Here is a 15431-nt window from a genome sequence, read left to right as displayed (position 1 = left end):
GAACCTGCTCAGAAGAACCTGCTCAGCAGAACCTGCTCAGTAGAACCTGCTGAGTAGAACCTGCTCAGAAGAACCTGCTCAGTAGAACCTGCTCAGTAGAACCTGCTCAGAAGAACCTGCTCAGTAGAACCTGCTCAGTAGAACCTGCTCAGTAGAACTCAGACTCTCCAGCCTCAGTCATCGTTGGCTGAAGTGGAATGTGGGGTTTGGGTTTGGGGTCTTCTGCTGAGAACCGTGAACCTGAAGCTCACGTCTGTCTGACAAAAGAACCTGGTTTTAAACTGAAATACTCTTTCTGGTGGGCTTTTATTGTGAAGGACCTGTGAGGAAGTGCTGTTTGACTGACAGGAAATGGTGATCATCAGGAATGAAACATGACATCGACCCGGTTCAGTCGGACCTGGCAGCCTTGCGGCTGAAGCTCTGGCAGATGTCCCAGGTTCCCAGTGTCCTCAGAGCGTCCTCTGCCTGCTGACGGACGCTGGCTCCGCCCACAACGTTGTGCAGCGCACGGCAGTAGATGGACACGTACTCGGGCACGTTGGGGTGAGGATGGGTGAGTTTCACGAACTCCACCGCAGCCGACACCTGAACACAGAGACAGTGGAAGGTGAGATGGGACCATTGGGGACGTTTCAGACACATCTCTGATCTGTCCTCGCTCACAGCTCGCTCCTCATTGGCTGACAGCAGGACGAAGGGGAGGATCATGGGAAGGCAGCCGATGGCGTCCAGCTGGCTGTCAGGAAACCGAGAGCTCAGCATTCGTCTGGAACGGTTCTCTGCAAACATCAGAACCTGCAGAGGACAGGAAGTCCAATCAGACGGGACAGATGGGACCCCTGGTCTCCAGTGGCTGGATGAGGACGCTCATTTCACCTCACGGGGAGACGCTGGTCTGCTGTCCTGCCAGTCGGCGAAGAACGATCGGTGGAACGACTCGGCGTAGGTGTCGGCGTGGGAGCCGGGCGTGGTCAGGAAGTGGACGTAGTCTGACAGGACGGCGGCTCGAGCGTCCGGCTGGGAGATGTCTCTGAAACGTCCGTGGACGAGAGTCCGGGCTGCTCGCAGGGAACAGAGGACGTTCAGAGTGTTGTCACCGGCCTGAAGACCTGCAGGACCAGAGAGGGACATTACGGATCCACAGGAGCCAAAAATGACAAACAGCACAGATACCAACAGAGAGACACAGAGACAGGAAGTCAGAGACAGGAAGTCAGAGACAGGAGACAAAAACACATTATGATTGTTACAAAACCATTACTCATCTTCAGGACCTTGGTGATAATGGACCGAGCCGCTGGAGGAGCTCCACAACTCAAGCTTGTTATGGAGGATGACGTTCCCAACAACATCGACCCGTTTGGTTCTGGTGGACCAGGCGGTCCGACCGCTGCCGGCTGCAACACAACAACCAGCAGCATTAATCTGTGAGGCGTTCCACAAGGACGTGTTCTCAGGACTCTGTGTGATTCTAAAATATGACGCTTGTGTTTCTGTCCAACATGAAACACAACAGTCTGAAGTTAAACCTGCAAGGACAGGATTCCTGTCCTGTCCTGTCCATTAAATGATTCTTCTTTGCTCCTGTTGTTTTCATAAATAATGGCGTTGGATGTACCGGTGTTGGACAGGGACAGGATGCTGGACGGGTGTCTGTCTGCAGGCGAGTTGAAGCCTGAGATCCAGCCTCCAAAGTCCCTCCTGATGTCGAGGACATTGTAGTACCAGTGGACAGGCATGGACATGGAGTCCCCCGCACACATCGCCCAGAAGGCCTCGCAGACTGGCCGCCGAACCGCAGACATCTCCGACATCAGCGTCTCACCACCGACTGCAGGAGGGAGCAGAAAGATGATGGAGGTGAGGAAAACTAGGAACACCTGATAAACCTGCTGTATTAATAATCACACATTCTTCTTATTCCAGCTGCTCCCTTTAGCGTCCATACTGGACCATCCTCCTCTGTTACACAAACCTCTCCTCTCCAGGCTGTCTTTCACCTGCTCCCTACTCTCACTACAGATGTTTGCTTAAAGCTGGTTCCTTCTGGTGGTCATAATGTTCTGGCTGCTTGTTGTAACAGGCGGACAAATAAATTCTATTATTTACAGTAAAATAAACCACTTCACCTGTCCGATGTTTGACGCCTCTCAGAAACTTGCATAAGTTTCTTATCAAACTGTTATGAAACCGAACCGGAAGTGAGCAGCAGCTGGGCGGTGAGATCAAAGAACTCCCGGGTACAGCAGTTTGTCTCCATACAGGCTGCGGGTTTTATCCACGCGCTGTTTTCTGACAGGACTCCGTTATAAAAGCTGATCGGATGGTTATTAATGTTATTTTGGAAACGCGCTGCAGTACGGAGCGCCACTAGGCTCAGTTCAGCCCCTCACACACCCTGGGTTTAGACTCACAGGCGGATATCAGCCTTTTCTCTTTAACTCAACAAACTTATCTGCAATTATTAACTTTTCCCCAAAAAACACAAACATAGGAAGTGAACAATAATCTTTAAACAGTTGATTTTATTTATGTTCATAAAAACTGAAACTCCTGGAAAATGTAAACATTGGGAAAATGAAATAAGTGTTATGAAGGCTAATAATGTATAAACTATTTGAAGAATTGTAATATTGACTGAAAGTAACAGTTATTAAATGTGAACACTAATTGAATTTAGATGGAAATCATGATTTATTTATGTATGTGTTTCTTCTAAACAGCTTCTTTTGCTCCGTTTTAATAAAATATAACTCATCGCCTGGCAGACTAGAATCAGGGCATTAAAAACCCTCGCGCAGCTACGGCAGCCCGCGTGGACCAACAACACTAACAACAGTTCAGATGGAAGCGCGGATTCTATCAGACTGCAAATAGTTTCACTCCTAAAAAGAGTAAACCGTATATTTGACGTCGTGTTTGCTCTGTTTGTGGAGATTTAAATACTTTAAACCTTTTTGCTCGTCGTTAGCACCAGTTAGCAGTTAGCTTAGCAGCTCCGAGTCTGAATGAATAAAGTCCATGCTGAACTCAAATGGATCCAAAATGGCGGCGCGTGTTTGGTTAAACCGCTGAAGCTGGTTAGTTAGTTGGTTAATTTGGCGAGCTGTTAGTAGCAGTCAGCTACCTCGGATCCACGTTAGGATTAGCTGCAGTGTTTTTGATTGAGCTAGCTGGGAGCTAGCAGTCCTGGATAATAATGGAAGACGCGCTGGATCCACGCGACGTGGGTAAGATCATAGAGCCGCGGCAGCTCGCGCACACTCAGACTGGGGGGGTCACTGGTGGTACTGGTTTCACAGACAAAACCGAGATTTTCACCAACAGGTAACTTCCGCCCTGATCGCCGCCATATTGGTGAGGGCAGAGCTCAAAGTTTAGATTCCGGTTTGGTTTTCATGTCTGGTTTTGAACTCTGAAAGTAAAAGTTCGTCCGAAAGAGAATCTGTATGTGTGTTCTGCAGAACATGCCAAAACCTTCTGGGCCGAGGAGGACGTGGATCAGGTTTTCAGCGGGATCTTTGAGTACCTGGACCACCTGAAGAGGGTCCTGCAGAAGAAAACCGCCACAGATAAAGGTGCTGCCCCCTCCTGGTTGGTGTTAGCAGAGCGGTTATGCATTTTCTGCTGTGATGTTTGTGTTTCCATCAGAGTATGTTCAGGCGGTGAGGCTGCTGGAGTCTCTGGACTGCCTCTCCTTGGCCTCCCATCAGGACCAGGACTCCTCGGTGGTCCAGGTGGTCATCGGTTCAGGTAAACGCCGGTCTGGATGCGTCCTTATGTTGTTGTTGTTTCTCAGTAATGAGGTCGTTTGTTTCTGCAGGTGGGCTGCTGCCGGCTGACTTCCCCCTCCCCGGCGCAGCCTCCTCTTCCTCTGCCTCCCCCGCCCGCCTCTTCAACGGGCCGACCGTCTCAGCGGCGCCGTCTGCTGGCAGAGAGGAGCTGCTGCCTCCTCTGGTTCCGGTCCAACTGGAGTACCACCCTCACTGCTGCTGCAAGGTAAACACGTCACAGACCTGCAGAAAGGAACACAGCCTTCCTCTGAGAGCCTCACACCTCGCTCTCTGCCCCCCACCAGGCCTGCTTACCCAGAATGCCTCAGTCCTCCTCCCCGCTGTGTGGTCAGAACCCGCTGAAGGTGCCTCTGCTCTGCGGCTTTAAAAGACTGACCGCCAAGCCGCTGATGTCTCCGACCAGAGACGGCGAGGGGCCTGAGGAGGACGTGGGCAACTGGGACGTCATTTACAAAGCACCGTGTGGACAGAGTCTCTGTAACTATGACGACGTGATGTGCTTCCTGTCTGTGACGGAGAGCTACGACATCCTGCAGGTCCGTGTCAGAGACGTGAGAACTACTTCAGCTCGTTCAGGAGCTGGGTGCTGAGACTCTTAGACGTTTTGACTTTTTAACCTCTGGTTTTATTTCAGCTAACGGGGGCTCGTAACTTTAGCTTAGTTTAGCTAATGTTAGCTTTGAGTGACTGGCGCTAATATTCTTCTTCTTGTTTTAAATTTGACGGTTCAGTTTCAGCTGTTCTGACTGTATTTTAGCAGAAAATGCAGATTTTTGCACTTAGCTGGATGTTAGCAGTTGTGCTAACATGCTAACTGCTGTAGCTTTGTTTTGAAGCAGATCAGACTGTGACCTTGTCCTCACACCTCCCTGCTGCAGGTGGACTTCTTCACCTTCAGCCACTTGGTTCAGTTGGACCCTCCCATGGCGTCGGGTCAGCCCTGCTTGGAGGAGGACCTGAGCCGGGGGGCGGAGCCAATGCCGGTGGAGCTGTGCGTCGGGGACGGCGGCGCCCGGCCCTCAGACTTTCGCTACAGGAAGGACCGCTGGCCGCACGGCTGCTTTCTGAGCCGCGGCCCGAAGCTGTTCCACGTCTGCTGCGACTGCAGTGATGGATGCTGCGACGCCGAGCACTGCGCCTGTGTCGCCATGACGATTGGAGGGCGGGGCTACAGTCACCACCGGCTGCTGGAGCCTGTGGCGTCAGGGTGAGAGAACACGTAAAGGTTATTCAAACTAATCAGTAGAAGAAGAGCTGCTGAGATAACACCTCCTCTTCCTGCAGGTTGTATGAATGTGGACCGTGGTGCGGCTGCGACCGCTCTCGCTGTCAGAACCGCCTGGTCCAGAGAGGTATCAGAGTCCGCCTCCAGGTCTTCCAGACCGGGGACCGCGGCTGGGGCGTCCGCTGCCGGGACGACCTGGACCGCGGCACCTTCGTGTGCATCTTTGCAGGTGTGGTCCTGCAGCGAGTCCAGAGTCCGGTGGAGCTGCAGTCTCCGAAGCTGTTTGCAGCCGACCTGCCGTCTGACGACGAGGTGGAGGTGGTCACCGAGTGGCTGGCCCCGCCAGTGCTGGAGGGGAGGAGGAGCCTGGTGGAGATGCCCCCGCCTGTTCTGATCCCAGCCTCGCTGCGTCTGAACGTCCCGGTGATCCAGAGACCTGCAGGACCTGCAGGATCCAGTGCTGCGCCACAGGACCAGGGCAAGGTCTGTGGCCAGAACCGTTCTTAATGTGTCGGAGCTGAGTCAGCATTATTGTGTCGGAGCTGAGTCAGCATTATTGTGTTGGAGCTGAGTCAGCATTATTGTGTCGGAGCTGAGTCAGCATTAACTCTATTTTCGGTTCTGTTTCTAAATGAAAGTTCTTGTTGTTATTCTGTCAGGTTCAGGAGATTCTGGTTGGAGGTCCAGACCAGATGTCTCCATCAGCAGGTTACAGATGTTTCCTCTCAGACCAGATTCAAACATCTGTCTGAACTTTGATCCTGTGATTCTCACCTGGTTGGATGTGTCCCGGCAGGTGACCTGCCTCAGGTGAAGGTCTCTGCCTCAAAGGACCGACAGGAAGTGAGCGGCTCCAACATGGAGGTCCGGAGGAGTTTGAAGCGCGGCGCCGAGGTGGAGGACGTGTGTTTGGTGGACGCCAGCAAGGAGGGGAACGTGAGCCGCTTCATCAACGTGAGTCCACCAGAACCAGAGTCCAAACTGTCCAAACTGTCCAAACTGTCCGGTCAGACGCCAGCTTCAGAAAACACCTTCCGCTTCAGCTGATTCTAGCTTTTAGCTGCTGTTGGGCTAACTTTAGCTTCTGTTCTGCTTGGTTAGCTTTAACTTCACAGAAATAATTTTCTAGTTTTCCAGAATGGATTTACCTCCCAGGAGTTTATTTAGAAAACGTGTCAGGAAGTTGTTTTATGTTTTATTTTCAGCAGATTTTATTTTACTGACTGTAGGTTAAAGGAGTTTGTATTTATTAGTTATTGATTTGAACGATGATGATGATGACGACGATGATGATGATGACGATGACGATGATGATGATGACGATGATGATGATGATGACGATGATGATGATGATGATGATGACGTTTCTCCCTCTGGCTCCGCCCACAGCACAGCTGCCAGCCGAACCTTTTCATCCAGAATGTCTTCACGGACTCCCACGACCCCGCCTTCCCCGTCATCGCCTTCTTCACTGACAGGTGAGGCCTGACGGTGCGTTCAGGTGCCTCCGGTTTCTGTGGGTTTAACTGCGTTGTGTTTCCGTCAGGGTGCTGAAGGCCGGCGCCGAGCTCACCTGGAACTACTCGGCCGGCGCTCACGGCGCCTCGGGGCAGAAACAGGAAGTGCCCTGTCTCTGCCGCAGCGACGGTTGCCGGGGGTGGCTTCAGATCGAGGAGAACCTCTGCAACACGTGTGACGTTGGCGGTCCGGTAACCATGGAAACCACCTGACGTTTTTACTGTTTGTAAATATGTCTGCATGTTTTTATTTATAGTTTTGTAATAAAATATTTTAATAAAAATCTGTTGTGGGGTTTTATTTGTCAATAAGATCAAGTTTATATATTACCACTTTTATTTTGAAACTTCACCACAGGCTGTTTCCACCCAATGCTTTTATTCTGAAACGAAAAGATTTATTTCTAAAATCTTGCAGATTTTAGAAAAGCAACTTTTATTGTGAAACTTTCCAGCTAAAACCTTTTATTTTGTAAACCTCAGTCTGTACATTAAAGCTCCATAAAGGATTTAAATAAAAACGCTTTTATTTTGAAGTTACAGTTGTAGTTTTCACATTTTAACCAGTTTGAAATCAGTTTATCTCTTATTTTATTTAAGTCTTTTTTATTTTTATTTTACTGAACGCCTTCTTGCCGCTCTTATTTTGAAGACGCTTTTATCCTGAAACTCCAGACCGGAACTGCGCCTGTTTACATCCGGTCCCGCGGCTCTCGGCTCCTCGGCGGACACGCACCGACCTGCCGGTCACCATGGCGCCCTGCCTGCGGCTCGTCCTGCTCCTGGTCCTCCTCGGACCGTCTTCGTCCGCGTGCCGGTTCCGGATCCCGCCTCACGAGCAGGTGGCCCGGGTCGCGCGCTTCGTCGCGCACAGGTGCGACTGGACTTCGATGGCCACCGTGTCCACGCACAGCCCGGTGGTGGGCCAGCCGTTCTCCAACGTGTTCTCGGTGAGCGACGGGCCGCCCGGAACCAGCTCCGGGGTCCCGTACCTGTACCTGACCCGGATGGAGGTGTCGGTCCAGGACCTGCAGGTACTGGAGGCTCCTCAGAAAGGCGCTCATCCACATTTATTTTACTGCGTCACATCGGCGGCACGTCACGTGACTTGAGTTGGCGTGACTCAGCAGTTTTACAGACAGTGACTCAGCAGTTTTATTATCGCAACACCAGCAGCTGCATGAAAATATGAATTTCTGCCAGTATTTGGAGTCAGAACCTCTTTTTAGGTGAATAAATAAATACTTTTAGTAGAAGGGTCGAAGGTTTCTGATTCTGCAAGGTGAGATGTTCTGTGAGAGGCGTGTCTCTGCAGGTAGATCACAACACAGGCGGGCGATCATGTTTTTACCAAAAACTTTCTCTGGAATCAACCCGATTAAAGATGGCCGCCACAGCCATCTGAGCGCTCAGATTCAGACAGGGAGGTGAAAGCTGAGAGTCATCCTCAGCACTCTGAGCCTGTAGGCCTTAAACTGAGATGTTTGCTCCGTTTGATGCTCACCTGCTACCTGTCCTTGGCCCCGCCCCCTGCAGGTGAACCCTCAGGCGTCCATGTCCATGTCTCTGGCTCAGACTGATTACTGCCGGCAGCACGGCTTCGACCCCCAGAGTCCTCTGTGCGCCCACATCATCCTGTCCGGATCCGTGCTGGAGGTACTGTCACACCCCTGTCCTCACCTGTCCTCACCTGTCTTCTCCTGTCCTCACCTGTCGTCTCCTGTCTTCACCTGTCCACACGTCCTCACCTGTCCTCTCCTGTCCACACCTGTCCTCACCTGTCCACACGTCCTCAACTGTCCTTTCCTGTCCACACCTGTCCTCTCCTGTCCACACGTCCTCAACTGTCCTCTCCTGTCCTCACCTGTCGTCTCCTGTCCTCTTCTGTCCTCACCTGTCGTCTCCTGTCCACACCTGTCCTCTTCTGTCCTTTTCCTGCCCTCACCTGCGTATCCGTGTGTTGAGCTCCAGAACATGACTCCTCCCCCTTTCTTCCCTTCCGTCCAGGTGAACGGCACGGAGGCGGAGTTTGCAAAGAAAGCTCTGTTCAGCCGCCACCCGGAGATGATCGACTGGCCGAAGGACCACAGCTGGTTCTTCGCCAAGTTCAACATCACACAGGTAGCAGAACCGCCGCTTCCCCCAGGGCGTCCGGCAGCACCTGACACCTGCCGAGCCACAGGAAGTTCAGCTTCTTCTTCTGCGTTTCAGGTGTGGGTGCTGGATTACTTTGGCGGGGTGAAAACCGTCAGTCCGGAGGAGTATTTCCAGGCGTCACCGCACAGGAAGTCCGCCTGACGGTGAGAGCTGCCGGTTCTGTGGTTCTGAAAGGTGTGGCCCTCACAGACCCCGCCCACTTTTAAAGACAGGAACACTTCTGTGAAACAGGAAGTTGAAGTTCTTGGTGCTGCTGAGAACGTTAGAAGAAAATAAGGGATTTAACTCTTTAAAATCACAAATAATCAAATAAAATCTGTTTTCAGCTGAGGAGGCAGCAGAACAGGAAATATTTAACACAAACTAGTGTTTATTTGTGTCTGTTTGTGTTTATTTTTTAGTTTTTTTGTGTTTATTTTTGTTTATCTTGTTTTTTCCAGGTCCAGAACGTGTCGACCTGCAGCAGATCTCCACGCTTCTTTTTAAATCTCTTTTCTGAAGTTTCTTTCTGTTCAGATTGATTCAACAGAAACAAATCAAATCATTTTTAAAATCTTCTTTTCATCGACTTTTCCTTTTTTTTCCTTAAAAAAATCAAACATTATCATTTTTTGTAATAAATGTGTAGAGCAGGTTTAGTTGTGATGTCAGATTCTGACCTCCAGGGGGCGACACCTTCCTTTGGAGCAGGGGGTCCAAACTTTACCAGAAAGAATAAATCAGGAATTATTTTTGTTACATTTTCTTTCCTCTCAGGACCCAGAACTGGGTGTGTTGTGACTCACAGGGGGCCCCGAGGCCAGCTTTGGGAACCCGTATATCAGGGTGTGTTTGGATGCTTTTTGTGACTTTTATTCTTATAAGAAGAATTTTTATTTTTATATTATGTTGTTATAGTTTGATGTGACGAGCTGCTCCAGGAGATTCTACAGACATGCTTACATCATTATTAATAATAATCAATAATTAATTAATAATAAATAATTAATGATTAATAATCAGTGATTACTCTCAGTATTCTCAGCTGGTTTTAATGTGTTCATCTAAAGCTTCAGTTGAAACATTTGGTGCCTTCAGATGTTTTTATTCTCAGAAATGTTATTTTTGTATAAAAATAAAATAAAGATTTGTTTTTAAAAGAAATAAAGTCTCAGTTTCCCTGTTTTAGACTTTAAACATCTTAAACTTCTGGATAAATTGGACGAACTTTACCTCAGCTAATGTTTGGTTTATTTTAACACGTTTTTAGCACCTGTTTCAGCTGATTTTAAAGCCTATTTTAGCTGATTTTAATGCTTGTTTAGATGATTTTAAGGCCTGTTTTAGCTGATTTTAATGCCTTTTTCAGCTGATTTTAACGCCTGTTTCACCTGATTTTAATGCCATTTTCAGCTGATTTTAAAGCCTGTTTTAGCTGATTTTAACGCCTGTTTCACCTGATTCTAAGGCCTGTTTCAGCTGATTCTAAGGCCTGTTTCAGCTGATTTTAAGGCCTGTTTCAGCTGATTCTAAGGCCTGTTTTAGTTGATTTTAAGGCCTGTTTCAGCTGATTTTACCACCTGTTTCAGCTGATTTTTAGGCCTGTTTCAGCTGATTCTAAGGCCTGTTTCAGCTGATTTTAATGCCTGTTTCAGCTGATTCTAAGGCCTGTTTCAGCTGATTTTAACACTTGTTTCAGCTGATTTTACAGCCTGTTTCAGCTGATTCTAAGGCCTGTTTCAGCTGATTTTAACACTTGTTTCAGCTGATTCTAAGGCCTGTTTCAGCTGATTTTTAGGCCTGTTTTAGCTGATTTTAATGCTCGTTTAGCTGATTTTATTGCCTGTTTTAGCTTATTTTAAAGCCTCTTTCAGCTGATTTTTTTGCCTGTTTCAGCTGATTCTAAGGCCTGTTTCAGCTGATATTAACACTTGTTTCAGCTGATTTTACTGCCTGTTTCAGCTGATTTTAACACTTGTTTCAGCTGATTTTACAGCCTGTTTCAGTTGATTTTAAGGCCTGTTTCAGCTGATTTTACAGCCTGTTTCAGCTGATTTTTATGCCTGTTTCAGCTGATTCTAAGGCCTGTTTCAGCTGATATTAACACTTGTTTCAGCTGATTTTACAGCCTGTTTCAGCTGATTTTACAGCCTGTTTCAGCTGATTTTTATGCCTGTTTCAGCTGATTTTAATGCCTGTTTCAGCTGATTCTAAGGCCTGTTTCAGCTGATTTTAACACTTGTTTCAGCTGATTTTACAGCCTGTTTCAGCTGATTCTAAGGCCTGTTTCAGCTGATTTTAACACTTGTTTCAGCTGATTCTAAGGCCTGTTTCAGCTGATTTTTAGGCCTGTTTTAGCTGATTTTAATGCTCGTTTAGCTGATTTTATTGCCTGTTTTAGCTTATTTTAAAGCCTCTTTCAGCTGATTTTTTTGCCTGTTTCAGCTGATTCTAAGGCCTGTTTCAGCTGATATTAACACTTGTTTCAGCTGATTTTACTGCCTGTTTCAGCTGATTTTAACACTTGTTTCAGCTGATTTTACAGCCTGTTTCAGTTGATTTTAAGGCCTGTTTCAGCTGATTTTAACACCTGTAGTAGCCCCACCTCCAGCCTCCTGTAACCCGACACTCACATAATAAAAACATGTATCTGAACCACAGTGAGGTAAGACATAAAGAGGCGGAGGGGGCGGGGCTTAAAGCTGCTCCTGGAAGCAGCCACCAGGGGGCGGCGGTCCTCGGTGTGGCTTCAGCTTCCAGCCCGGCTCCTGTTTCTAGTCCAGGTTTTCTGTGTGAGGAAGTCGAGCTGCAGCAGCTTCAGTGAAACCGTGTCTCTGTGTCACCTGGCAGCAGCAGCAGCAGCTCTTCACCACTTCCTGTTCCACTTCAGACTACAGAGGAAGACTCCTCTTCACTCCTCTCACTTCATCGCTCGCAGCCGGCTGAACAAACGTCGCCTTCTGGGTCCAACTGGTGTGAGATGGAGCTCCAGACCTGGGTATCTGGCCTGCTGGTCCTGGCCTCGGTTCTTCCCTCGGCAGGTGAGCCTCGACTGCTCTTTAACACCCATTTCAGCTCTTTTCTCAAATTACATCAAATCTACAGAATATTTGGAACTTTAAAATGAAATCTGAGGCAGTTGGGTTTTTATAAAATGAGATTGTAAAAGAATTAAGAGAAACAAAACCCCGGGGACTCGTTAGAGGATCCTGCTGGCTTCGAGTGACTTTCATGAGCTAAAAACTCTAAAAGTTTCTGAGTCGACTTTTAAAGCTTTAAAAAGAAAAATTAATTCTGTACATCCAGAAAATTACGAAGAATATTTTATTTAGAGCCGTTTTGTATCTTTGGGGGAAATAAGTGGAGCTGTTTTCAAACGGCAAAGAGGACCTGGCGGCCATTTTGGATGGTGTGTTTGTGTTTGTGTCGACAGAAAAACGAATAATTTACACCACGACGGTTTCTGTCTTCTGTGGGACTAAAGGAGGTTCTGTTCGGGAGATTAACTTATTTTATAAAAACTGTTTTAAATTATTTTTAATGTTGCCTCAGCTGCTCCACAAACTCTAAACTTCTACAAAACTTTGATCATGTAAACATTTGACTTAATAAAGTTCATTTTTTATATCAAACATCTTTCTGTGTGTACAAATAATCGCTCAGCATATTTAATTAAAACAAAATATTTATAATTAAAAAAGATTTAACTGCCGATGAGACAAAACTAAAAATTAGAAAACAAAATAATAATGGTCTTATTTAGACCATTTAAATTTTAATTTAGGGGATTTTAGGCACTTTGGAGTTTAATTTTAATTTGACAAACAAAAAAAGTTTGTAAAAAAATGAACTTAATTTATGGTTAAAATCATTCAGGAACATTACCAAATTAAACTAAACAAAAACTTCTGACTGGATCAATAAAAGATTTAATTAATCTGATCCTGATTTTATCATTTTCAGCTGAACCTGAAATTAAACAAAAACAGCTTCAATAAAGTCTGACTTTATTCTTCAATTTTTCACGTTCTTACTGGAAACATAAATTTAAACTCGGAGAGGGCCGGGTCCGGGCCCAGAACCCGGCTCCGCGCCAAAAACCCGGGTCCGGGCCCAGAACTCGGGTCCGGGCCCAGAACTCGGGTCCGTGCTCAGAACTCAGGTCCGTGCCCAGAACTCGGGTCCGTGCCCAGAACCCGGGTCCGCGCCAAAAACCCGGGTCCGGGCCCAGAACTCGGGTCCGTGTCCAGAACCCGGTCCCGGCCCAGAACCCGGGTCCGGGCCCAGAACTTGAGTCCGAGCCCAGAACCCGGGTCCAGTGAAGCGATCTGTCTCCAGACAGCAGGAACTGAAAACTCGGCAGCGAACTAACATTTAACTATAAACTCTAAATTTAATTTAAAACTTTGTCTCCTCTGCAGTTCCACGTCAGAAGAACCAAACCTAATATTAATAATAAAGCTGAATTCACTGAAACGGACCGCCCGGTTCAGAACAGCGTTAAAATCAAGCATGAAACCTTCAAACCTGGAGTTTAAATCTGTTCACCGCAGAAAACTGAAGTTAAAACACGAGTTCAGGTCCGTTTGAGCTGACTCGGGTTTTTCTCCCACAGAAACAAACTGAACCCGTTTAAAGAAGTTAAAGCTTAATAATAATTATTATAAATAATAGTTTCTGAAGAAGGGAAGTCAGATTTCTGTAATAAAATGTATTTTAGTTTTTCTTGAAGCTCGATGTTCTCCAGGTTCTCCGGTTCTCCTTTCAGATGAAGAACTGAAAACCTTCTGAGTCTTTATTTAAACCCCGGCACGCACTAAAACCTGCCAGGTCAGGGGTCGGTTCTGTTTGATCGGGTCGGACCCACTGGACTAACTAGCTGAGGCTAACAGCTAGTTAGTTCTGGTTATTATTAACCCAGAGTTCTGTTTAACCTGGTCTTTGGGTGGAAAACTAACCGATAACCAGCTGAGTTAAAACTAACCAGCTGAGTTAAAACTAACCAGCTGAGTTAAAACTAACCAGCGCTGGTTTGGGTTTATTTCATTTAATTAAACATTTAATTTAATTTAAAGAACTCGTCAACCTAAAACAGAAGAACCGGTTGTCGTGGTTCCTGTTCCTGCAGCTGAACCTGTCTCTGAGCTCAGGCCGTGTATTTCTTTGTATTTTTACCCTGCAGCTCGAGCATTAATGGACCACAGGGTGTGAAAGCCCCCGGCTCGGCTCAGGAAGCTGCTCTGTGGTTTCTGAAGCCTGACTTTCAAACCTAAAGCAGCCGATCTGTGCTTCGTGCTGATAAGACCAGGAAAGGACCGATTCTTCACAGAGATGAAGGTCCGAGCGAACAGAGTCCGGAGGGCGGAGGCTGTTCTGCAGATTAAAGCTCGAGCTGCTAATCTGGTAAATCGCTTCTCTGGACTCGGAGCAGATTAAAGAACGACGGTACGAGTTTATCAGGAACAAGTGCTGATAAAAAAAACACGTTTGACTTCTGCAGAGTTTCTACAACTTCTGAGTCACACAGAACTACAACATTCAGTCTTTGTTTGGACAATTTTCAACAAAAACAGACGAGACTCACAGAACGCTTCTATCAAACTGTCTGAATGTCAGGATGAGTCCACGTTTAATCAGAAGAACGTTACGGTCTTCATGAGTTTAAAAACATTAAATGTCTGAAAACTAAACCAGCGTTAAAGTTCAGCTCAGTTTTAGCAGAACGTCACCAACATTTTTTAATAAATAAAATGTGACAATAATTTAAAATCCAAAGACGCAGCCCTGAGGGACTCCTCCTTCAGGTAAGATCTTTTATTAGATGAAGACAGATTTATTTCTCTCTCAGGTAAAGAGTCAATATAAAAGCCAGCAGAGCGTCTGAAAAGGACAAAGAGACGAGGACACGTTCCTTCTGCTCAGCCTGAACTCACATGAGACAAAAATAAAGACAGTTTTCTGTGCAGCTCAAACAGGAAGTCCAAAGAACCTAAAACTACCATAAATTTGTTTCCATCAACAGGAAACCTAAACATCTGCAGTCAAACGTCTGTTTAATCATTTTATGCCTTTAATAGAAACAACACCGTGACTCTTCTATATTACCCAGCATGCTCCTCTTCCTCCTGTTTCCATCATGGCTGCCCCCCTACATTCTGTACATTTTGATGTTCAGGAAAATTAAACAGGAAGTGAAACAAACTTCTTACTGAACTTTACAGCAGTTGACTGAAAATATTTAAAAACTCAAACTACTTAAAGCCTTTGATTGGCAGCAGCCAAGCCCCGCCCCTTTTCTCTGATGAGAGGGCTCAGATGGAAACTGTTAAACTGATAAATGATTTTAATCACCTCAGTGACGTTGTGCAACAGTTGAAACCTGAATTCTCTTTTCATTCAGGAAGTCGTCTCTGAGTCTTTGAAGCTGCTGGTGTCTCAGCAGCGCTTTAATGAAGACTTTTATTAAAGCTCCTTTTGTCTAACGAGTTTTTACTGAAGCTCCTTTGTCCTAACGAGTTTTTACTGAGGCTCCTTTGTCCTAACGAGCGTCTACTGAAGCTCCTTTGTCCTAACGAGCGTTTACTGAAGCTCCTTTGTCCTAACGAGTGTTTACTGAAGCTCCTTTGTCCTAACGAGTTTTTACTGAGGCTCCTTTGTCCTAACGAGTTTTTACTGAGGCTCCTTTGTCCTAACGAGCGTCTACTGAAGCTCCTTTGTCCTAACGAGCGTTTACTGAAGCTCCTTTGTCCTAACGAG

The 15431-nt window shown here is 46.8% G+C and overlaps 4 protein-coding genes across 7 annotated transcripts in view; 3 read left to right on the top strand and 1 right to left on the bottom strand.

Moving 5' to 3' along the window:
* The window catches only part of LOC108228259, a 7820-nt gene extending 4558 nt beyond the window's left edge, over nucleotides 1-3262 (bottom strand). The window contains exons 1-6 of one of the 2 annotated variants that reach the window (XM_025003169.2): nucleotides 3131-3262; nucleotides 1622-1834; nucleotides 1278-1400; nucleotides 880-1112; nucleotides 667-798; nucleotides 401-588 (exon numbers count right to left, since the gene is read on the bottom strand). In XM_025003169.2, coding sequence (XP_024858937.1) covers nucleotides 401-588; nucleotides 667-798; nucleotides 880-1112; nucleotides 1278-1400; nucleotides 1622-1817 — 872 coding nt within the window. In that variant the 5' untranslated portion in view covers nucleotides 1818-1834; nucleotides 3131-3262. Of the gene's footprint in view, nucleotides 1-400; nucleotides 589-666; nucleotides 799-879; nucleotides 1113-1277; nucleotides 1401-1621; nucleotides 1835-2132; nucleotides 2376-3130 lie in introns of those variants that run through there. The other variant, XM_025003168.2, reaches the window with a different exon arrangement.
* On the top strand, nucleotides 3092-6825 carry setdb2 (SET domain bifurcated histone lysine methyltransferase 2). 2 transcript variants are annotated; one of them, XM_025003167.2, is made up of 12 exons: nucleotides 3096-3233; nucleotides 3331-3360; nucleotides 3468-3581; nucleotides 3655-3756; nucleotides 3827-4002; nucleotides 4082-4333; nucleotides 4676-5004; nucleotides 5082-5505; nucleotides 5682-5730; nucleotides 5819-5976; nucleotides 6412-6500; nucleotides 6569-6825. In XM_025003167.2, exons 1-12 carry the CDS (start codon nucleotides 3203-3205, stop codon nucleotides 6750-6752), a joined length of 1938 nt encoding a protein of 645 aa, XP_024858935.1. In that variant the 5' UTR covers nucleotides 3096-3202; the 3' UTR covers nucleotides 6753-6825. The 2 variants fall into 2 exon arrangements, with proteins under 2 accessions (XP_017259275.1, XP_024858935.1); XM_017403786.3 differs by lacking the exon at nucleotides 3331-3360 and having other exon boundaries at nucleotides 3092-3233.
* Nucleotides 6826-7203: 378 nt separating this feature from the next.
* On the top strand, nucleotides 7204-9583 carry creg1 (cellular repressor of E1A-stimulated genes 1). 2 transcript variants are annotated; one of them, XM_017403790.3, is made up of 5 exons: nucleotides 7204-7573; nucleotides 8076-8195; nucleotides 8547-8660; nucleotides 8751-8870; nucleotides 9137-9583. In XM_017403790.3, exons 1-4 carry the CDS (start codon nucleotides 7292-7294, stop codon nucleotides 8835-8837), a joined length of 603 nt encoding a protein of 200 aa, XP_017259279.1. In that variant the 5' UTR covers nucleotides 7204-7291; the 3' UTR covers nucleotides 8838-8870; nucleotides 9137-9583. The 2 variants fall into 2 exon arrangements, with proteins under 2 accessions (XP_017259279.1, XP_017259278.1); XM_017403789.3 differs by having other exon boundaries at nucleotides 7205-7573; nucleotides 8751-8839.
* Nucleotides 9584-11319: 1736 nt separating this feature from the next.
* cd247 (CD247 molecule) overlaps nucleotides 11320-15431 on the top strand; it is an 11307-nt gene continuing 7195 nt past the window's right edge. Inside the window, exons 1-2 of the mRNA XM_037974458.1 lie at nucleotides 11320-11335; nucleotides 11394-11716. Coding sequence (XP_037830386.1) covers nucleotides 11320-11335; nucleotides 11394-11716 — 339 coding nt within the window. The remainder of the gene's footprint in view (nucleotides 11336-11393; nucleotides 11717-15431) is intronic.

Source organism: Kryptolebias marmoratus, unplaced genomic scaffold (genome assembly GCF_001649575.2).
Source record: "Kryptolebias marmoratus isolate JLee-2015 unplaced genomic scaffold, ASM164957v2 Scaffold60, whole genome shotgun sequence".
NCBI classification, from domain to species: Eukaryota; Metazoa; Chordata; class Actinopteri; order Cyprinodontiformes; family Rivulidae; genus Kryptolebias; species Kryptolebias marmoratus.
This window is presented reverse-complemented; position numbering and strand designations above follow the sequence as displayed.